General features: G+C 41.7%; 1 protein-coding gene across 9 annotated transcripts in view; it reads left to right on the top strand.

Annotated features, from left to right (window-relative positions):
• Positions 1–2,219: 2,219 nt before the first annotated feature.
• Positions 2,220–23,979, top strand: part of plekha7a (pleckstrin homology domain containing, family A member 7a) — a 189,053-nt gene continuing 167,293 nt past the window's right edge. For 7 of the 9 annotated variants that reach the window (XM_084058989.1, XM_084058992.1, XM_084058986.1 and 4 more), the window contains exons 1-3: positions 2,220–2,349; positions 3,088–3,164; positions 3,510–3,567. In XM_084058989.1, coding sequence (XP_083915115.1) covers positions 2,267–2,349; positions 3,088–3,164; positions 3,510–3,567 — 218 coding nt within the window. In that variant the 5' untranslated portion in view covers positions 2,220–2,266. Of the gene's footprint in view, positions 2,350–3,087; positions 3,165–3,509; positions 3,568–19,833; positions 20,219–23,979 lie in introns of those variants that run through there. The other 2 variants (XM_084058990.1, XM_084058983.1) reach the window with 2 other exon arrangements.

Below are 23,979 nucleotides of genomic sequence, written 5' to 3'. Positions count from 1 at the left end.
TAGGCTACTCATGCAGGCTACTCTAGCTTGCAGCAGGCTTTTACAATCATTGTGATTACACAGTCATTCCTGTTAACCCTGGTGACAGTCTTATAATCAAAACATATTTTTTTTAAATGTAATGCAAATGTTACATATTTTAATAATTTTGGAAATGATAGCTTAAGGAAGGTCTTGGAAAAATGGCAAAATGATCAAATGCATTGATAGCAATGGTCATGAATTAATTATGTAGCTGTCCTGTGTTTCGTAACTGATGTAATGCCATCTATCTGTCTACCCCTCTATGCTATCTATCTATCTATCTATCTATCTATCTGTCTGTCTGTCTGTCTGTCTGTCTGTCTGTCTGTCTGTCTGTCTGTCTGTCTGTCTGTCTGTCTGTCTGTCTGTCTGTCTGTCTGTCTGTCTGTCTGTCTGTCTGTCTGTCTGTCTATCTATCTATCTATCTATCTATCTATCTATCTATCTATCTATCTATCTATGCTATCTGTCTGTCTGTCTGTCTGTCTGTCTATCTATCTATCTATCTATCTATCTATCTATCTATCTATCTATCTATCTATCTATCTATCTATCTATCTATCTGTCTCACTGTCTGTCACTATGATACATGACTGAAGTATTTGGGCTAAGCCATTTCAAGCCTCTAAAGTGAAGCCTTTAATTGAATCGCACAATCAATTTTCCTCTTGTTGAATGATTAAAAATAATAACATGGCACATCAGCTGGTTGTGGGTTTTAAATGGGCATTATGCAGTGGTGGAAAAAATACTATTAACTTTTTACTTAAAGAAGCAATAGTCAAGAAAAAAGTACAAAAGTATTGGTATCAAAATTGACTTAAAGTACCAAAAGTAAAAGTACTCATGATGCAGATTGTCCCATTTCAAGTTTTCAAACGTATAAAAATCTTTAGCAGATCTACAAGCTCACAATGCATGGCATCGCAACGCATTGTGAGCAAGTAGATCTGCTATTTTAAAATGGCTGTAAGTGGTTAATGTGTGTTTTGTACTCTACTAATAATCAAAATCTACAAAGTAACTAAAGTTTCCAATAATTGTAGTGGAGTAAAAGAGTACAATATTTGCCTCAGAGATGTGTGGAGTAGAAGTAAAAGTATTGAACATTGGACATACTCCAGTAAAGTACAGTACTTGAGTAAATGTGCTTAGTTACTTTACACCACTGCGCATTATTATGCTCTCCATCTACATGCAGTTTCTCCCAATTATTGTCTGCGGGCAAAAAAGTCAAGACTGACGGATTCCTCTCACTGTTGTGGTCTATGAGCCCTCCCCTTTAAGAGGCTCTTTGCCCTAGCGGTAATGATGAATACCAGAACGCTCGCCCCAAAACACAGTCGCCCCGGGGCAAATCCGGGGCGACTCTAACCGTATCCTCAGTAAAACTATTCATGACCTTTTAATATGCCTAACCTTATCCTCTGTACAACTATGCCTAACCCTAAATGTATTATTTCTGACCTTATCCTCAGTAAAACAAATACAAGAATACAAGAATAACCACTGGTAGCTGTAGAATACAACTCTCGTAGACCTATTTATGATTCTGACGTTTTCAATCTACGAGAGTTGTAGGGTTCGCCCCCCATGGACACAGGGACTTTCAGCACTATACCCCGTAAACACTCCAAACATGTACAAATTGAAGATAAAGGTGCTTAACGCCACGCCCCAAATGTTAACTCTCGCTACGGGGTAGTAGTTTAATGTAATAATTCATATCTTTCAATAAAGAAGTGTTTTAATGCCCTCTGTGGCCGAACGCCATTTTTTCCACCCTCGTTTACTTCCTGTTTACATTGAGCGTAATTCCGGGTTTCACCAGATGAGCGCGTTACTACCGCCAATTGGGAACTTCCGACAGAATCGGCCACAGACGGCATTAAAACACTTCTTTATTGAAAGATATGGATTATTACATTACACTACTACCCCGTAGCGAGTGTTTACATTTGGGGCGTGGCGGTAAGCACCTATTTTTATTTTCAATTTGTACACGTTTGGAGTGTCTACGGGGTATAGTGGTGAAAGTCCCTGTGTCCATGGCGGATCAATCCTACAACTCTCGTAGATTGAAAACGTCAGAATCATAAATACGTCTACGAGAGTTGTATTCTACAGCTAGGGGTGAGCGTGTTTTGGGGCGAGTCTTCCGGTTACCGTAATGATCACTGAGCTTCCCTGGAGACTCCATGGAGAAGGGAATGAAAACAGAAGGACTCTGACTGGGAGGATCATGGCGACGCCGCTCAGCCGGGACTCTTTACCTGAGCGCTGGTCGTACGGCGTCTGCGGGGACGGCAGGGTGTTCTTCATCAAGTGAGTGGGTTTTAACGAGCCCGTTATGTTGTGTTTTTACGGTTTAACGGCTGAGTTACTGCGGCACGCCTCAGCCCTGGCTCTCTGTGTGGCTGGCTGCCTGCCGTTGGTTTCCTCTGGGGTGTAACAGGTGTTTTTTTCTTTTCCTCTCTGATCAGTGGTGGAAAAAAAAGTACTCGCGTTTTGGTACTTAAGTGAAGCAAAGTATCAATACTGCAATGTGGAAATACTGCTGTTGCAAGTCAAAGTCAGGAATTAAAAAAAAATGTACTTGAGTAAAAAAGTACAGAAGTAATGGTATCAAAAAAGTACAAAGGTAAAAGTACTCGTTATGCAGAATGTCCCATTTTCACAAGTTTTTTCAAATACATTTTAATATAAAAATCTTTTGACAATGGCATTACAAGCTCACAATTGTCAACTGGCCGAAATGTATATACTGTAATAGGGCTGAAGTGAAGTGGTTAATGTGTGTTTAATCTACAAAGTAACTAAAGTTTTTAAATAATTGTAGTGGAGTAAAAAAAAAAAGGAACAATATTTGCCTCTGAGATGTAGTGGAGTAGAAGTAAAAGTACTGAAATAATCAAGTAAAGTAGAAAATACCTCAAAATTGTACTTAAGTACTTATACAGTACTTGAGTAAATGTACTTAGTTACTTAACACCCCTGCTCTCTCTCTCTCTCTCTCTCTCTCTCTCGCTCTCTCTCTCTTCTCTGTCTCCACACACAACACAGTGATGAGACCCGCAGCACCACCTGGCTCCATCCCCGGACCGAGGAGCCTGTCAACTCCGGGCACATGATTCGCTCAGGTAGAGACAGACTAGTCTTTAAACTAAACCAATGGTTATCAAACATTTACATTTCAAGGTCTCCCCTTAACTCTGACAGCATACAAATGGAACCAAATGGACCCCAAAGGAACCCAGAGAGTCCCTGCCTGGAATCTCTTTGAGAACCTCTGCTCTAAACTAACGTGCCATTTGTTTTTAAACAGGCTTATCTGCAAACTGCCGCTTGTGCATGTTTACTTTTCACCTGGTCATGCTGTTTCTATTGTGTTTACAGAGTACAGTAGTACAGGCCTAAAAAAAACAAACTTTAACCCAACCCACACTTAACACCAACTTGTCTTTGCCTGTTCATTTATTTTTCAGACTTACCTGCGGGATGGGAGGAAGGATTTACAGACGACGGGGCGAGCTACTTCATAAAGTAAGCATTTTTGTGTTATGTTGGCTTTTTGGAGTAGGTGCTACAAGTTACCCACCTGCGGCACTTGAGTTAAAAGATGAAAGTTCCATGGCGGAGCTAAAAATGTCCCTGTTGCTAATTCTCGACTGAGATTAGTGGTATGAGAATGTCGAACCCAATGGCCACAAGATGACCCTGTCACCTGCATTTATTTAAAGGGGCATTTCATCCATAATGCATCTGAACTATTTTTTCGTTGAAGCTTTGTTATCCATTTCCCTCCAAAAAGTGGAGAAAATGCTCTGAGCCTTCATGGAAGGGGTTCTCTAATTTGTAAATGGCATAAGTTGTTGTATAACTATGGCCAGTTGCCTGTCAGGTGACAGAGTAATTGTCATATATTGTATAAATGGCTATTTGTAAGATGGTTTATTGCTTTATTGAAGTATGCAGAATAAACAAACTGTTGGGTGAGAGTTCCCTAGGCGTCCTTCGTGCTAGGGAGGCTATACTTACTTGCAAGCTACTGTATACCAGAGCCAGACAGCATGCAAACATCAGGTGTATTCATCATTAGTTGGCTCAAAACTGAGTGGTGTGGGTTGTTTGTCGGTTTATGTTGGTGTATTCCTCCTCTTGCTGAACATCTACAGTATCTGGCTGTTGAACTGGTTGTTTTGTGTGCAACTTTCATTTGGTGATAATTATTTTTCATGTGGATGTGTGTGGGTTTAAGCAGTCTGTTGTTGTGGTCCATATGAAACGATATAGTGCATTTGGGCACTGCAGTTGCTTTCCATCTCTAGTTGCTCTTATCTGAGCCATATTAGATGGCTAGAGATCAGAGATAGGCTATATTCAAAGCGTATCGGCTGTTAATAATAAGGACACCACTTCCTCTAAAGGAGCGTTGTCCAGCCATGCGGAAAATGGAGGGCCAAGAGTTTTCATTCCAAACAAGCAGTACAATGGGAGATAGATTTCACCACATCTCTGGTTGTATTTATCTGTGAAATCCACCTAGCATAGTATTGTGTTTGAACGAAAGCCTGTGTGTAGTGGCTCATGCCTGAGGGGTGGAGGGGACTTGTGATTCCCGACACTTATTTCAAGGATTATAGTAATTTGAATTAAACTCATGCGGCCGGTTGCCTCTATTGGAGTAATTACGGTAACCACCTGGATGCTTTCTGCACACTGTATCTGTTCTGAAGCCGGTGTCTAATTATTACGTTTCAGACCTACGTCACACCGCCGATCCGACCAATATGAACATATACCTGTAGCCTATACCTGACCAGATAAACCATGAAGACTGTAGATTGTATAGTTTTAGTTTTTTTTGCGTTTGATGTGTACAACTATAGCAGTCGCAAGCTGCTGTAATGAATGCGTGTTGTACTAAAAACACACAGGCTAAGCATGCACTACCACTATACGTGATATCGCTTCCCAACCCAAAGGCTCCGTTTGTAAACTATACTATGTTGTCACATTGTTTATTACTAATGCAATACAATATGGATTTAGCGTTGCAAAATTGAAGTGAAAACATTGGATGCACCTAAATTATACCTCGGGCAGAAACCAGCTAACTCCAAAATGTTCATTTTTCAGGAAGTGACAAAAACAAAACAAAAGGTGGAGTAAGGAGGTTTTGTTCATCATTGATAAGAACAGCTGAATGGACCTCCAAGTTCACAATGAGGTTGGAGGTCAAAAGGGGTGGAGCCTGGAGTTAGCAAAACCAGCTTACTCCACCCCCCTTTGGTGGAGTTAGCTGGTTTAGCAGAAAGTTTGAGGATCCAATGGAGTTAGCTGCTTTTGTCAGAAGCACCTTTTAATACTTTTCATTGGTTCAATATTTTTTCAACCAACACACAGGCGTAAAGGGTGTTCAATAGCACTGATTTATGGGAAAAAAGGCAAAAGCTGAAAAAGGGAGTTAGCTGGTTTCTGCCCCGCAGCAACGATATCATATGCTGGTGCACCTAAATGACAGTTACAGGCGCACCAGTACAACCAATGTAAAAAGTTAGTCTGGAGCCCTGCTAGATGTCCAACTGAAGCAGCAGCATGCATGGTCAAATGAAAATAACGTAACATTCTGTCATTGCAAGGTGTGTGTGTGTGTGTGTGTGTGTGTGTGTGTGTGTGTGTGTGTGTGTGTGTGTGTGTGTGTGTGTGTGTGTGTGTGTGTGTGTGTGTGTGTGTGTGTGTGTGCGTGCGTGCGTGCGTGCGTGCGTGCGTGCGTGTGTGTGAAGTTTGGTAATATTTCTTTCAAACATTTTTCCTCCAAACTGTACCGAAACTGAACTGAAACCATGTCCCCAAAAACATGGTTTGAGGGCTAACAGAACCTGCACTATTCAAGTCTACACACTGGCTGCATGTTCTCATACTGTCTGATGATGTAATGTTGTAACAAACTGTGTTCTCTATGTGTATGTATATTTCAGTCTCGCCCTGTCTGTCTCTCCATCTCTCCGTCTCTGTCTGAGGCTCGCTCTCTCCCTCTCGCCCCCTCTGTCTGTGTATGTGTCAGTACGGCGCTGTGTGGTAGAGACACTGCGTGACATTGCAATCTTTAGAAATGTCCCCAATGATGAACAAAACTATGTTGACAATGTTGCCAAGCCAATGTTTGTGTAACTATAATTTGCTGAGAAATTAGTTTGACATGATTCTGTTATCAACTAGGATGCAAAGTAGTAGTTGCAGCCGATGGGACAGGAGCTACTGTACTACTAGTAGTGTGTAGATCCCATACGCCGGACGGATAGCTTGCACCTGATTTGCCACTTCCTCACAGACGGGTATCCTATAGGCTGGAGGGGCAAAGTGGTCTGCGATGTGATTATTAATTCACAAAAGCCACAAATCTACAGCAACACTAACGAGGGGGATTGGATCCCTCTCGTTCCCCCTTTCCACTCCGCCTGAGTGGTTCTTTGAAGTTTGCAAAGGTAAATGGAATGGGGGATGTGGAAAGTTGGGATTGTGAATTGAATTAAGTTAACGTTAGCCTAACGTTATAGGCTATGTCAATTACTTGCAAGGTAACTGATATTGGCATAAATCATTAAGGATTAGCAGGTAATTATTGAACATCAAATTATATATACATTGTCAGATCAATGTCTATGTCTTGTCTTGGCATTGATTTCAATGAGCTCCATGTCGTGACATAACTCCCTCTGTAAAATATGAGAGAGGCTTATTTACGCCAATAATGGTCTTTTATTAATCTCTCTGAATTACTGGTCAACTCTCGGTCTTCGCAAGCAACAGGTCCAACTCGCCAACTCTCCCCGTCCAGAACACAAGCAATGCCTTCCGCATTTCTCGTTACAGATAACGATTTTCTGGATTATCGGGGTCAAGGGGGATGGACCCACCACGCTCCCACATAACTGTTACATCCAAGACATTTTCAAGAACAATGCTATATATTTATATACTGTGTGTGTGTGTGTGTGTGTGTGTGTGTGTGTGTGTGTGTGTGTGTGTGTGTGTGTGTGTGTGTGTGTGTGTGTGTGTGTGTGTGTGTGTGTGTGTGTGTGTGTGTGTGTGTGTGTGTGTGTGTGTGTGTGTATATATTATATAATGTTTGTGTGTCTGAGCCAAGAGTGACAGACAAAGGTAACGTTACATCCAACTCAAGACAGACATCACTTTTTACATTTGTACTTAAAAGCGTGTTTCCATGTTTTTGTCTGTGTACATGCATGCACGCAAAGATTTGGGTCTCGCATGGTTTTCACCATGACTGCTCAAGGCAGGTACCTCAACCCACGCTTTGATAGTCCACCAACTTTTGAGTGTGATTTCCTCCAGAAAAACAGGGACAAACTATCCCTTCCTTGGATCTGTGGGGTTCTGCGGCTTCCTGTCCAAAGCCATAGTTTTACTCCTTCTGAAGGGTATTTGTACTGGAGGAATGACGGTAAATTAAGACCCCCCCACGACTTATCCAATATCCTCATGTAGTAGTGGAGACTTTTTTTTTTTTTTTTTTTTTTTTAAGGCTACATTTATATAACATCTCTTGGGGGTTTAACCTTTAAGGCTACATTTATATAACATCTCTTGGGGGTTTAAACATTGTCTGTTCGGAGCCTGGGGAAAAAGCAGATGTTTTTACAGGAAGCAAAAAAAGAGCAACATCGCTCCCTCTGAGTTGGAATGTGTTTTTGTCTTTGGAAACTGGTAGCATTGTTAGTCTTAATGTAAGGGAGCAAAGGCTGAGAATTGTTTCCTTTGTTTTGTATTTAATCGGCTGAGGTATCTCATTGATGTTGTGTTCCAAACTAGACTGGAACTGTTGTTAATTTGGCCAAAATTACAAAATGAATGACATCAGAAAGACGGGTGCACCCCTTGGGTTTCTGTCTGTAATGAAGCCTGTAGTTCAAAGTTAGAAATTTGTAGAAACAAATTAGATGTCCTCCATTTGGAATATTGTGCAATTGTCCATTTGTGCAGCATTATTGAGACTGCATTTAATTCCTGTGACCCCTGTAATAATGACAGTGACATGTCAGTGTGACCGTGAAGTGCTGAGAATACAGTTAGAAAGGATAGGCTTTCAGGATGATCTGTCATTGAGAGATTTTGTGACATCATCACCAATTTGAAACCTCTTTGATTTGAGAACCTTTTTTCTGAGTCTTTCTTCTGGCCTGAAATTCATTTTGGAAAATGGTTATGATGAGCGCTTGGGGGGAGCTGTTAGGGGTTAACTGCCTTTCTCATTGACACTTCGACACATAGACCGGGGTCGGAAAGCAAACCGGTGACCTTCTGCGAACCTGCTTACCAGACAGGCCTCGTAACCACTAAGCTACGGCTGCCTTGTGTATAATAAGATGTGATAGACAGTAGTAGACACCACACTGAAGAAATGAATAAAATAAAATGAATTATATTTACATAATGGATAATGATTTTGGTGTTAACTTACGTTCAACACCTTCTTTGTGTTTGTTTTGTTTTCCCTAATGACAGACAGTTGACTTCATGAATAGAATAACAAGCCTGTATACGCTTTGCTTGTGCCTTGCTGATTTGCGCATGCACCGTTGCATTTAGTCCATGAATGACCTTAATTTTGTGTTGTATCATGACTTACTGGAGTTTTGACTTTAGCATTGCGCAAGGGGCATTCCTGTGTCTGCACAGCACAAATCATTGTCTTTGAATAGACTAACATCTTATATAAACACAATTGACACTTTCACCTCTGCTGATTACAGGAAAATTAGAATCAGATAATAGATTTGTGGAGAATTATGAGTGAGGAAGACCTCTGAATGTTGTGTGACTCTTTGCAGAGAGAGAGAGAGAGAGAGAGAGAGAGAAAGAGGACTCTATGCCCGCATTTCTAGGCAAGAAGACACTGTAGTAAACTTGAGAGAAGGAATAATGTCTTTAAAATGCCACATACATTGTGAGTGAAATATGAGTCTTTCAGATCGACTCTTGCTTCCTTTGGGGAAATAAATGACTTCATGAATATAGTGAATTTCTTTTCTTTTTATACATTTTTTTTAATGCCTTTTATTGATAGTGAACTACAGACAGGAAACGGGCAGAGACAAATGGGGAGTGACACGCAGCAAAGGCAGTCGGGATCGGGACTCGAACCCACGTCACACTGTCAGGCTACATTAGAGCTTAAGCGCCCGGACCGCTAGTGAATTTCTTGTTTAAAATTAAGTGCTTTGCAGAGAATTAAATGGGAAATGTAGATGTAAGTTAAAAACAGGGGGGGGGGGGTTACAACTTGGGGAAAACTAATTGAAAGGTATGGTGAAGACAGCTACAGATGGGTCGTTGTTCCCCTTATGCTCTCCCCAGCAGGAGACTCCTAGTATGGAGGGGAGGAAGGGAATGGAGTGGGATCAGAGCCAGGGGATGAATGGGGGGGATAAGCCTCGTGCAGGAATTTATGTTAGCTACGACACTTACACTGGCAGAAAAGAGATACACGCCATTACTGCATGATAAGAATGGAAGGAGGGAGAGAGGGAGGTCGAGGCGTGACGAGGTGGGGTCAAGAAACGAAGGGGAGTGAGAGAGAGAGAAACGTGCAAGAACAGGAGAGAGGTCAGAAGTACAGAATGTGTGAGCACAAGAGGAATCGGTATCAGTTTAAACAATGTAATTGAAATGTGTCTTTTCGCATATCCCTGCTCGATACCTATGCAAACCTGTCCGAGGCAGTGCAGTGCCCCTTTTTTGGGGGTTCAGTGCCTTGCTCAAGGACACGTTGGCAGAGTTGGTGGGTCACAGTTTTCACCCTCTAATCAACATTTTTGTGTTGCATTTATTGCTTGAAAATCCATTATTTATGTTGAGCGATACCGTTTTGAAAGGGGGAATGTAAATCGGGCTTTACTTAGCCTCTGTCCTTGGCATTACCCTGCAATTATTATTTACTAGAATAAAGCATTAGAGATACAGTGAATGTAAGAGTTTGGCTCTCCTATTCGACCTCCTCCAGTTCTTGATATTCTTGAATCTTTTGTTGGCTATAAGCTTTCTTCTTTTGGAACAAAATTGATTATTGGAAAATGACTTTTCTTACTTCCATTGCCAAAGAAACTAGCACACACGCATGCACACTACTATACCGTAAGATGCAATAGGCTCTACGCACAGCAGCCATTTTGGAGAAAAATTGACAGTCAGGGTGCTGATGTTGTGCATGTTGGCTCACTAGAAATACTAGTGGGTCTCAAAGTGTGGTCCAGGGACCCTCATGGTTCCTTGAGAGGGTGTACACTCTCAGAGTTATGGGGGTCCTTGAAATTAAAAAGTTTGAGAACCACTGTGCTACACTAAATGGAACAGAGCCTTCATTAGTGTCATTGGTAACACCTGTGAAGGAAGCAAGGAAGGGGCCCAATTTCTGTCCAATATGGCTGCTGTGCTTAGAGCCTATTAGAACCAAAGGAGAGTCTAAAAGCTGAGTATATGCAGGGTTTCATCCCTGGCAATTGCTGCACCAGTTGATTTTGTTTGTGATAATTGGTGAAATTAGCTGGTTTAGTGTTTGGCTGGAATGAAACCTGAACACACACACCATCCAGGGACCAGGACACAGTTGTTTATCACCACTTTAGAACATTCTGTTTTCATAGCAAACGCAGCGGGAGACAGGAGGTCATTTTATTTCTCTCCTCACTCTGACTGATACATCTTTTATTGATTCATTGCTCCGATATCGAGTGTTAAGTGTTGTGACACTCGCCCTCATACATCAAACAGCGTGGCTCTGTTGGCACCGATGAGACGCATTGTCTGCAGTGCCAATTGTAATTGGTTATGCGGGGATATTTTTTTTACTAAGTGTTCATGCATGAATGGCAGCGTAAGCACAATCATGGTATCATGAAGCCATGACAGAGAAGCTTATCTCAAAGCCGCTTACAATTAAGTTAGGACTAGGAGCAGGTCCTCAGCTCGCAAGACTTAAAACTCATAAGGCTTAGTAGGCCTATAACGCTGTATGCTGGAGTGGATGCAATAAAGACGACTTGAGTTCTATCCTTACAAATGGATTATTTTTGTCATTCATCATTGGAGCATTCATGTTACATGCATGTTGTTTTTCTGTGTTTCGCAAGTATTAGACATGTTCACATCTGGCAGCTGCCCAGTACAACAGCTATCTATTGGCTACAGCCACCGCATTTTCTGCTCTTAACTACTGAGCAGCATCACTGGAGCAGTCGGGGGGCTAAGCATCTTTCTCCAGGGGCACCACCCCACACCGTAAGTGTAGTTGATCACCTGTTTTCTTTGCCTGTCTAAATCAGGGTTCTTCAACCGTTTCAGGCCAAGGACCCCCTAGGTGAGAGAGAGAGAAAGCAGGGACCCCCTACTCTATATTGTATAAAATTGTGTTTCAGATTAAAGTTTTTTTCTTTAACTTAGTCTGCCCTTTTTTCCCTCTACACCTATAGCCTCTTTGCCAAAAATAGCCGATCTACAAGCTCTCAACGCCTCGCAGCGCGAGGCGTTGAGAGCTTGTAGGTCGGCTATTTTTGGCTAAAGTTCTCCTCAGAAAAGGGGATGCTAGGGTTCAAGTGGTTGAGGTAAAAAAATATATATCACACAAAGATTTGGCGGACCCCCTGTAGTGGCTTTGAGGACCCCCTAGGGGTCCCAGACCCCCTGTTGAAGAGCCCTGGTCTAAATGAATCAATAAGCTTCAATTCACAAGCAAATCTCTTTGGCCAAGGCTTAAGTTACTGCAACACTGATCTGGCTTAAATTTAGATGTAGTCTGGAGCAAGTACCTGAGTGGCCCCATTGTGACTGTCCACTCAGGCAGAGAGGATTCCTTTTTACACATGCTAGGCTAGGTATGTGTTATTTTTTCCCCTCCATGGAAAATGCCTATGCTAATAAGCTTGATAAGATAGACAAATCACCTGAAAGTGTTTAAACTGTAGGTCCAGTTTGTGCTCTCACTCTGCATGGGTTTTCTTTGTCTTCCAATGAAAAGATCTTTGTTTGTCTGTGGTTAAACCAGAGAACCAACTGTTCCCTGGCAGCCGAGTAAAGGCTTGCGAGGAGAAAGCTCCTATAGCAAACAAAACCTCTTCTTGTTTTTCATTTGTCTGAGCAAGTCTCCCAGAAACGGCCAGAGAAGTTAAACATTATTTCTGACAATCATTCTAAGGACAATCTTTAAACCCGAGTGTTGACATTTGTGATTGAGCTGGTCAGTATATGGAATTCTTTAAAACAGAAATGTTTTAATGAACAAAATGAAGAATTCGCTTTAGAAGTATAAATATTCTTACATTCAAAGTCTTCAAAATCATCTAACCAGTATTGGTTGTTTCCCCTTTTACACTATTCAGAAATCTGATTGGTGAATTTTTCAATTACAGTATAGAGGGTTTGAGAGAATATGACTGTAGCAATCAAATGACAAATGTTTTAATGTATAAGAAATCTTCTTTTTATATAGGAATACCTACTGTACAGCATGGCTCAATTGGAAAGCCAAACACTTCATTTACAAGGTCAAGGCTCATCATGAATAGAATTTGATTTAAGATATTTGTAGTGACAATTGATAGTTATAATTTTCAGAGGATGTAGGTGTATTCTCTTGACTTTATTTAGTTTCAAGTTCCTTCTTGTTTATGTTTACCGAAAGGAAAGGATATATCAAGTTGAAATGGGTACAAACATTTAGAAAAAGCTAAGAAATAATTCTTGTGAAAACCACAATTACCCCGTCAGCGTCTGTCTGTTTGTTTGTTAGCAACTTTACAGGAAAGTGGCCGCATGTAATGACTTTCTGAAACTTCCTGGAAAGGTGGTCCATGGTTCCTACAGTAGATGACCTGATAACATTTTGGGGGTAATTGAATAAAAGTCATGGAAAAGGTCAAATATTTTTCTGTGATTACTTCATCGACATAATCCAAATGACAACAACATGCTCTTTCTTCAACTGTAGCCTATCCCTGAGCTATTATATACATTGAGGATTGTAGGCAGCATGACCTTTGACCTTGAACAATCTTGATCGGTCAAACTCCAGGTCAAGTCCATTAGGACAGATTGAAAATAACTTTATACTTGAGTTGACATGTAACCACTTGAACCCCAGCATCCCTATTCTGGGGGGAACATTCGCCAAAAATAGCCAATCTACAAGCTCTCAACGCGTCACAGCGAACAGAACACACAAAGTGCAGTGCAACTCGGGTCCGTTTTACTAGGTTCCAAGTGGTTAAACTGAAGTGCTATTGATGAATTCCAAATGTTATCTAAGTACTCTGCAGCACCCCTGGACTAGCGCCATGGCACCCTCGGGTGCCGCGGCATCCACTTTGAGAAACCCTGCTCTAGCTGATATTATAATTCAATACTCTTCATTTCTCAGTTTGTCTTGGTGTCACTGTCACATTACAGTTTGCGGAAGTGGGTAAATCAGTAACTCTCTTAAAGGTGTCGCGTGTAAATCATTTCCAGGGCTCTCTTCGGATGTTGACAGCTCATCTATGTTCCCACGGCGTAATAATGTTAAAGGTTACAGCGTCTTTGCAGAAGTCCTTGTCTGAAACTGCATCAGAACTTATGAATCTGGTAGACTGTGACTGCATAGATTGAAACTTGAGTTAAAGTCAATGCCTCACCTTTTTCAGAACACTATGCTTTATGAAGTGGTGCTTTACTTTTCAGGGGGGCAGGTTGCCAGTGCTTCTCGTATTTAGGGGCTGGGCAGCTATGCTGCTGGTCCCTCTTGTCTTTCAGATTCTTCTTTCTTCTTCTGCCAGGAAATCTGCCTCCCCAATGCATGAAAATAAACGAAACATTGGACATAGTAGGTCCAGCCCTGTACCAAGCTTCCTACACTGCCATTGTGGGCCAATAGTCCAGATGGTCACTGTAGCAGACGCCGTCTAAAGTAAAACTTTGAGCTGCCAGGTTTTGAATTATAAAATCTGTCACTCTGTTTTCCCCATAACTGTAAAACTAATTAAATATAGGGTAAGTGATATCTTAATTGTTTTGTTAAATTAAGTGTTACACTGATAGTAATCATTGCTATGGAGTGTTTATTCTGTAACAGGGGTCTCCCGGTCTCTACAGCTCTTTAGAAAACTAAATGCATTTTCAGTTCGAGATACACATGTTATCCAATCAGGAGAGAGAGCTCATATACAGGATAGAGGATAAACAAGGGAAATTGGAAGTAATAATAAGAGAGAATAATACTTGGCCACTTCAGGAGAGACTACCCAAATAAAATACGGGAGCACTCGACTGGTCTGCACGTATTCATTGTTTTGCAGGGGTGACTGACGTTTTGACTACAAAATACACATTTTAAATAATGGCAGTAATGAGCAGACAAAATTGAAACTGGAACACTATACATTTGAAGCTGATAAATGGGTACTCTCTCCAAACTCCATAACTTTTTTTGTGTAAAGCACTTTGCCGTTGAACTGTGCTATACAAATAAACTTTCCTTATCTTTCCTTGCCTTGAATATTTTAGTAGGGTATAGAGTAGTTATTTGCTCAATGCACTAAAGGAGTAAGCATACTGAACTGGAGTGGTATTGGATTGGAATGAACTTGAATATTTGATGTCTGCACCACCAGGAGGCAAGGAGAGGAAGAATAACTTTGGAGAAAGGGCTTGAGATTTCTGCTGAGAAGGTCATAAGAGTGTGTATTTTTTCAGTGAAACGAAGAAGGTTCCCTAGAGATTGAGGATGCTGAGACAGCCTCCACTCACTGTCTATTTCTCTCCTTCTCTTGTTCTCACTGTTTCTGTTGTCTGTTTCTCTCTTTATATTTTACCCTCTCCCTCTCCTTCCCCCTCTGTCTCAGTTTCCTTCGTTCATTCTCTCCCCTGCAAGCTCACTTTTGTTTTCACTCCACCCACGATTTGATTTGTTTTATTCTAAATCTAGAGTAGCCGATTATTGTTTACCCATTTTTTTTCCTACCAGTTTAGTTGTTATGGCTATTACAGCTAAATTCAATACTATAGATGAATAAACACAGATACTAAAGAAATATAATATGTAGAGAAATATAGTTCAGTCAGATAACTCTTGGCGTTCAGCCTCTGCTATACATTGCTCCCCGCTCAGCACATTTGCAGGCAACCTTTTAAGATTAGGGAGATATACTTCTATAACAAATCCCCCCCAAGGGAAAACCCTTTGCTGATCCTCCTGGTGGTGCTGGGGTGGTGGTGGGAGCAAACACAGCACATACAACATCTATGGCATCACTGACGGCAAGAGGAAGTGCAATGAATCAGGTGAGCTCAAGTAGACCGCCAAGTTAGTCAGCTGCTTGACACGTCACATATACAGTACATCGCCCACATAGTGCTGCACATGCATATAAACCACTCGAGTATATCTGCCTGAACTAGCTCGCAGGCTACTCATTATTTCTTGAGCTTCTAGGAAGCAAACACAATTTAGAAATGTGACTCCTTACAACATAGTACTTCAATTGAGGTTTGATTTTTTTTTTTTTTGTGATGAATTAATTCAAGTATATTAGTCAATCTGCAGACTGCAGATCTGTCAAGACTAATTCAAGCTAAGATAAACTAAATTCTGACATTTCATCATTTTCTTGAATAGAAAATAGAATCTTACTAAAATGGGTCTTCGAATATACCTCGTCAGCTGTTCATACACTATACCAGAGTGGTAAAGCCTATGTTTATTAAATACTTTGTTGGAAATAAATGACTTTCAAATACCGATAGCAGCACTGTTTGTCCATGGGAGCTTATAGGTATTTCGGTTCTGACCAATTGAACTGGTACCATATTGGCACCGGTTCTCTGCACCCCATCGCTATCTCACAAAATGAAATAGAAATATGTGAAATTGAAGCGGCAGAGAAAGCCCGACCAGACGGAATGTAGCACAGGAAGCTGTGCTTCAGGTACAGGGCTCATAAAGGGAGGGTTATGAAGTGAAAGTTATAGATATAAAATTATAGATAGAGGTTTTACAGCCGTGTTCTCTGACTGACTACGGCAGAGCGATGAGTCAGCTTCTGGCTGACTCACCACATTCACACGCCTGCTGGGAAAAGTATTGGATGTGTGCGAGACTACCGCTGGCTAATAATTGAACTGTATGTGCATATTGTGTGTGTGTGTGTGTGTGTGTGTGTGTGTGTGTGTGTGTGTGTGTGTGTGTGTGTGTGTGTGTGTGTGTGTGTGTGTGTGTGTGTGTGTGTGTGTGTGTGTGTGTGTGTGTGTGTGTGTGTGTGTGTGTGTGTGTGTGTGTGTGTGCTAGTGCATGCATTCATATGAGAGAGAGAACTTCCTTTGTGGTCACTAGTGTGTGTATTGTGTGTGTGTTTAAAAGTATTGGCTCTGCACTGCATGTGTACATTGTTTCACCACAGTAGCCTCTGTCTAACCTTTCATCTAGTATCTGTAGATCAAAGAATATGTCTAGACTTAAAAGACTCCCAAAGGCCTGTTCCTTTTCACCAGAATGCCATGGTGCCACTGATCTAAATGCCATTCTGTTCGGTCTCTATCATCTGCCATGCTCAACCCACTGAGTTGCACGGGGGAATAGAACCTCTAACCCAGGAGGCCGTGTCTGTGCCTTGCTCGACCCACTGAATCTTTTTTTCCCCTCCCTCCATCTGTCTGTTATTTCTCTCTCTCTGCCTCTCTCATTTACGTTTGTCTTTGATACAGTTACAGTCTTTGAGGTCGTCTCATGCTTCTTTCCATCTTCCTCCCTCCCTCTCTAATCTCCATCCTCTTTCCTCCTCCTTCTGTCTTTTTTCTACTTTTGTTTCCGGTGCAATCACACTCTTTAACGTCATTTGAGGACACGCGTGTGTGTGTGTGTGTGTGTGTGTGTGTGTGTGTGTGTGTGTGTGTGTGCGCGTGCGTGCGTTCTTTCTGGGCGTGCGTATGCATAAATGCATACTATGGGTGAAGTTAGTTGGCAGACTGAAAATGGATGTGTTGAATATTTAAGCTGCCCCCGAGGGCTATGGTATTAATCCCCTTCCTCTGACAACAGATCTGAGAGAAGGAGAGAGGGGGGTGAAAAGGAGCCTCTCTCCGTAACGAAGAGAGACGGAAAGAAGTAGAGGAAGTTAGTGAAAGTGTGTTGTATTCTCACCGGGACGGTACCATGATGACACCCGAGACTATAAACTGTACGCTGAAGACATGTGTTGTCAACAGATTTTTTCGGTGTTAGCGCCCGTTTCCTGTCTCCGATCTGTTGACCTGAAATGTAACCGTATCCTCTGTGGAATGGCTCCGCTTGGTAATTGCACAGAAAAGCAGAAATTGCCACGGTGGAGTCTGTCATTTGTTTCACAGTCTATTTTTGGTACCCTTAATTTTGGCTTGTGGATTTGAAATATTAACTGGATAATTACAGTACACACTATCAAAAACAATATTCTCTTAAGTGAAGTCACACAACAAAAACAACATTGTAACCTCAGGACTGTACAGTGACTGTGGTGATAGTGGCAGGGATGGTAGCCTATCTGTGTTGCCCTCTACTGGCTATTTCCAGTACAGTTTAAAATCTTGCCTATACATCATATACTGTACTGCAGTGGTTCTCAACCTATTCAAGCCGTGACCCCCCCCCCCCAATCATCATATTTGTACTGATAACCCTGATAAGCACTTGGAATGTAGGAGTTGAGGCATCACATTTAGTTTGACTCCGTTCCACAGATAAAAAGAACTGTAATCATTTCTTTACACTGCCATAGTTGAAGATGTTAGAGCTGCCCCGAGTCATCAGTCAGAGAGCTCCCCATCTCAGGGTTTCTCAGTCAAATAAGTTTTATTTCTTTATTACTTTTTTTTAGCTTTTTTTGTGCCTTTTATTGATAGAATAGTAGGTTTACAGGAAATGGGGAGAGAGATGGGTAGTGTGACATGCAGCAAAGGCCGTCGAGATCGGGACTTGAACCCGCAACGCGCTGTCAGGCTACTTTGGAGCCTAAGTGTCCGGGCCAGCAGTGTTGATTTTGACACCAAATTTTGATTTTGTTTTAGTCATAGTCTTTTGAATGAAATTCCATTTAGTTTTAGTCATATTTTAGTCATCTGAAATGTTTTGGTTTTTGTCTAGTTTTAGTCGACTAAATATCATGAGATTATAGTCGACTAAATCTACAGTTGATTTGGTCGACTAAAATGTATTTTGGCGGTGCCTTGATGGTGTCGTAATGGCTCATTTTACACTTGGTTGCATGCTGTTGTGTGCTTGTAGATCTGCTATTTTCAGAGAGCAACACGTCCTACTGGATCCACTAGTCCCTCACAACATTTTAGTCTAGTTTTTATTTGTTGACAAAACTGTCAAAATATTTAGTCTTAGTTTTAGTCATCGTAGCTTAGGTTTCATTTGTTTTTTATCTAGTTTTCGTCAGTGAAAAAAGGTAGTCGACCAACATTTCTCGTCATAGTTTTAGTCGACGAAATCAACACTGCGGGCCAGTCAAATGAGTTTTATACTGGTGGATAAACATGAAGTCTAGGACTGCTCTAGGTTACTAGGTCTGTGGGACGTTGCCTACCTTAGCAGCATTGTTGTCTAACTATAGCTGCAAGGTCAATTGGAAGAACTGTTATTAGCGGTTTTCCACAAGGTGAACTGTACATGCAATCTGGTTACAATGTAGTTTTCATTATTCACTTTTTTATTGCATCATTTAAAATACTTGTTTAGCTTGTACACTAGTGTATTGACAAGTAATGAATGAATGAATGAATGAACATTTTGTGAATCTCTCTCTTCAAAATTTCACTTTCACTACACTTGGTATTTTCTGGTGCAAGAGCTGTGATTGGGCTACATTTTATTTCTCAGATTATTCTCGGATTTTACTGTACATACAGTAAATACATAGGATTATGGTAGGCAGGCAGGCACGCATGCAGACAGACACACACTCACTCTAAAACACACACACACACACACACACACACACACACACACACACACACACACACACACACACACACACACACACACACACAGACAACCCCTGCTCTAGACGACTTGGCCTTTGTTCACGACGTAAAAATGTCATTTTGTTTATTGATTGCAATTACAACCTATATTAATGACTTTGTCACTATTAATACAATGGGAAACATTGTGTTGAAGCTTGTTGACAAGCCCACACGGCGCTAAAGCGTAGGATCAGTGCTTCGCCACATGCCTGTTGTCCACAAACAAGAACGGTGCTCGGGCGGGGGGGGGGGGGGCAGACTCAACATAGAACAGAGGAGGAGGACACACAAAGAAAAGGATTGACGGACAGGGCGAGCGAGGGAGGTGACCAAATTGTTGATACAATGTTGTAACACATGTGTAAAATGTCTGGCTGTGCTGTGGGAGATGGCAAGAATTTTTGATCCTGGAGTGGAGATGTGAGACTGCGAGGGCCGGGCCAGGCCGGGCCGCACAGAAACACATTAGCATTTGAGCCGAGAGGGGAAATCATGTGAGGGAGAGCACCAAGGGAGGAGGACAGGGGCTGGAGAGACAAGAGGAGACGCAGGAGACAGAGAATGGGCTGACACCGCTCTGAACAAAACAAACAGGAGAAACAGACTGAGAAACCAGCAGGGAGAAAAGGCGGGGAGACTTTTTTTTTTTACACAAGGAGAGGAAACAGAAGATGCAAGAAAGGATAAAGAGCAAGATAGAACAACATTTTGTGTTTCTGACATTCTTGGTGTCTTTGATCAAAACATAGAGAAAACCAGAGTAGCAGAACTAATATTATTGTGGTGGAAAAATCGGATAAAGAAAAGAGTGTCAAGCAATTAACATGCAAAGGATTGTCCTGACTCCACTAAACGTCTCGTATCTCTAAATGGATGCCGAATTGCCCGATAAATGTCAAAGCTAATTGGAGGACAGTTCTCTGGTTAATTATTTCATATTAGGAAACAATTTAAGTGCCCTGCTCTTTTGGAACGTCAATTGTCGTGGAAGGATGGGCAGCTGCTTCGGCCGCGACCCAAACCGAGGCTCGGGTCATGAACTGGTCCCCATCAAGCGCCATGCCACCTGGCCCAGGACGGCCAAGGCGGTCAGCCTCGATGAGTACGAATTTGCCACATGGGACCTGAGGCGCAGCACCAGGTAGATTAAAGATCTGCATTAGAATATGTTATTAACAAGACAAGTGCTTCAAGCATTCAAGCATTCTCCCACCAGTGTTCTGCTTTATCTGCATCTAATCTGGCTCCTCTCTCTCTTGTTAAAGAACAGAAAAGCACTGCCTTTTCTACTTGTGTTGTTAATCCAAACCTTTGGCATCGTTTTAAAGCAATGCCGTATTTTCATGTTGGTGATTAAGGAACGTACTGTAAGTTTTCTCTGCCGTTGAACTCGTATTTCTCGGAGCACCGGTGGGAGCCAAATGCCGACGAGGTAAAATAGATGTGCTCCTCTCAATTATTTCAAGTGGTATTTTTTTCCCTTGCTTCCATTGATCCTCCAGCAATCTCAAGTTCCTCCCAGCCTGTTACATGCTGTTCCTGTTTTGTTCTGTGGTGTGTAATGCCGTCCCCTGTTGTACATCACGTCCTGCACTATGAAGCACTGAAGCAGGATTTGTGTCTGGCAGCTTTATGAAGCATGGTGGAGCACAGCGAGCGCACACACACACACACACACACACACACACACACACACACACACACACACACACACACACACACACACACACACACACACACACACACACAGACACACAGACACAGACACACACACACTGAGTTTCCGTGTATTATATAGACAGATATTGTCAGCCCTGATTGTACATGGTGCAGCTTTCTCATGACAGATGTTGTCTCGTCTACACACACACACACACACACACACACACACACACACACACACACACACACACACACACACACACACACACACACACACACACACACACACACACACACACACACACACACACACACACACACACACACACACACACACACACACACACACACACACACACACACACAGCATGCTTGTAGGTGTCTATAGTGCTATTTGTCTACTTTATGTGGGTTTAAAACTAAAAGTACATTGAAGCATGCACAAACAAACACACATGCACACATTGACAGTAAACCGTATTCATGTGGGCTGACAGACAGGAGGCATATGACAGCTTTACTGTTGTGCTCAGCACATTGTCAATGCTACTCATCCAACCAGGCCATAAAACGGGTGGAGAGCCTCTTCTTTACAAGGGGACTTTTTCCACATGCCTTTTACAGCAGAGTTTCTCTCAACCTTATTTCTGGGTCAGGGGCAGGGCTCACTTGAAAATATTTGAAAGCGTTTGCGACCCACCCATCTGACCACTTAACACCACTTAATATTGTTATATTATCTTTCAAATCTTGGTGTTTTGCCAATTATTCGGGGGCACACTTGCAATACCCTCACGGGCCCCGGGTCCACAGGTTGAGAACCAATCCAGGGGTCTTCAACAGGGGGTCTGGGACCCCTAGGGGGTCCTCGGAGTTACTACAGGGGGGCCGCCAAATCTTTGTGTGATATGATATTTTTTACATTAACCACTTGAACCCTAGTATCCCTTTTCTGAGGAGAACTTTAGCCAAAAATAGCCGAGCTTATAGATCGGCTATTTTTGGCAAAGAGGTTTGGTGTAGAGGGAAAAAGAGAAGACCAAGTAATACCAAACAAAAGTTTCATCTGCAACACAATTTTATACAATATAGAGGGGGTCCCTGCTTAATCTCTCTCTCAGCTAAGGGGTCCTTGGCCTGAAAATGTTAAAGACCCCTGAATCAATCATTTTTTTGTCACGCCACCATTTATAACCACTCTGGCTTGTAATTAAGAAGCACTTAGTGCTGCAGGTGGAACCACAGCCTGGTGGCATGGATTATACTGAAAGCCTCACCAACACACCACAATACCCTCACACTTCAGGGCAGCCTGCCAGGTGTACTGCTGAGCAACAATTAGCTGGCGGAGATGGTGGACACAACTACTCTACAAGATCAGATCCTGGGGAGTGCACGTGAACAATAAACTGCACTGGTCTGACCACACTGATGCAGGAAGACTGCTGCACAGTGTTGATTTTGACAGCACATTTAGATTTAGTTTTAGTCTTTTGAATAGAATTCCATTTAGTTTTTGTCATATTTTAGTCATCTGAAAGATTATAGACGACTAAATCTACAGTTGATTTAGTCGACTAAAATGTATTTTGGCGGGCCTTAAGGTAGACACCTCCAGAAAAAACGTGGGCAAAAATCCTTGATTATGCGGGCTAAACTCTTGATTATGCGGGCTAAAACTCTTGATTATGCTGGCTAAAATCCTTGATTTTGCGATGAAATATGGTTTTTTTTTTGTAATTTTATGCGGTGAACTTGCGGGAAGTTGCGAAATATGCGGAAAGTTGTGAAATATGCGGCAATATGCGAAATATGCGATAGGCGAAAAGTTGCGAAATATGTGAAAAGTTGCGGAAATATGCGATGCGAAGTACATATTATGCGATGCGAAGCACATATTAAGCGATGCGATGCGCATATTATGCGATGTCTGTATTATGGTACAACCATTTCCCCCCTATTCAAAAAAAAGTGTCCATTTCAAAATCGTTATGTTATACAATGCAAAGGGCATTATGTTCTGTTGAAACTAGATGCAACGATATTAAAGTTGTGTTTCCCCCTTATTATGTTCTATGCATTACCTACGGCAAGCTCACAGCGCGGCACCGAGTGCCGCGCTATGAGCTTGTAGATCTGCTATTTGAGAAAAATCGTGAAAATGTGTGCACATTTTTGAATATATATCGTTTAAAGCGAACATTTTTAACTCTATTCTTTGCTTCTGGGGGTCCCTGGAACAAAACATTTTGAGATGGGGGTCCGCGGCCAAATACATTTTGGGGGTCCTTGACATGAAAAAGTTTGAGCACCACTGATATAGAAACATACGTTTTTCAGAAAGGCATTTGTAGAATCGGCTTCAGGTCTAAATGGGTTAACATTGCTGAGACACAATGTAAAGTTTATAATGCATTAAACTGGTCATCTATATCTATAGTTATAATGTGCTGTTACACTGTCCTTATAATGCATTATGACCAGCGCTTATAATAATTCATAAACCTTGTTATAAGTGGTTATGCATAATTATAAACATTTATAACAAGTGTTATGAAGCCTTACGAGTACATTATAGACCGACCTTTAAGTAAAGTGTTACTGGTCCTTAATCTTTTATGTTATGTTATGTTGCAGCTATTCATAGACCACCACAAAGTAAAAACAACCCTTCTATAAATGTGACCAGATGCGATCCATCCGCCCAGCAGGCAGACGTTCTTTTTTTCTTTGCCTCAGAGATAATTTGAAATTCTAAACGCCTGTGGAAGAGGGGACCAGCATTTGCATTTGCAGCACTGGATATTGTGCATGATACTTTAGAAAAATCTGCAGGTAAATATACCGGCTGAGCGAAAAGTCCCACAGTGCTCTTTGATTAACATCGGAATCTGTAAATTAATTTAGCACAGGTGATGAATTCGGGGAAATAAGCGCTGTGCTAAACGTATGTGGCATACCAGAGTTTTCAAGGTGGCATATGCCCTGTCGAGTTATGTCGTGTCGAGTTGTTTGAACTGTGTCGATTCTATGGGTTTTTATTGATTGCGTATGATGTCAGCACAGTTCATTCGGTGTGAATGAACCCATTAAGACCTCGGACGCATCTGTGTCATTTTAAGATTTGAGCTAAAAATCATTATTTTACACTTTGGCTATTAAAAGATAGCAGATATACAAGCTCATAGCGCGGCACCGAGTGCCGCGCTACGAGCTTGTAGATCTGCTATTTTTGAAAAA

The sequence above is a fragment of the Gymnoscopelus microlampas genome (genome assembly GCF_963454915.1).
Source record: "Gymnoscopelus microlampas genome assembly, chromosome: 6".
Lineage (NCBI taxonomy): Eukaryota > Metazoa > Chordata > Actinopteri > Myctophiformes > Myctophidae > Gymnoscopelus > Gymnoscopelus microlampas.
Note: the sequence above shows the minus strand (reverse complement) of the source record. Positions and strands in the feature narration are given on the sequence as shown.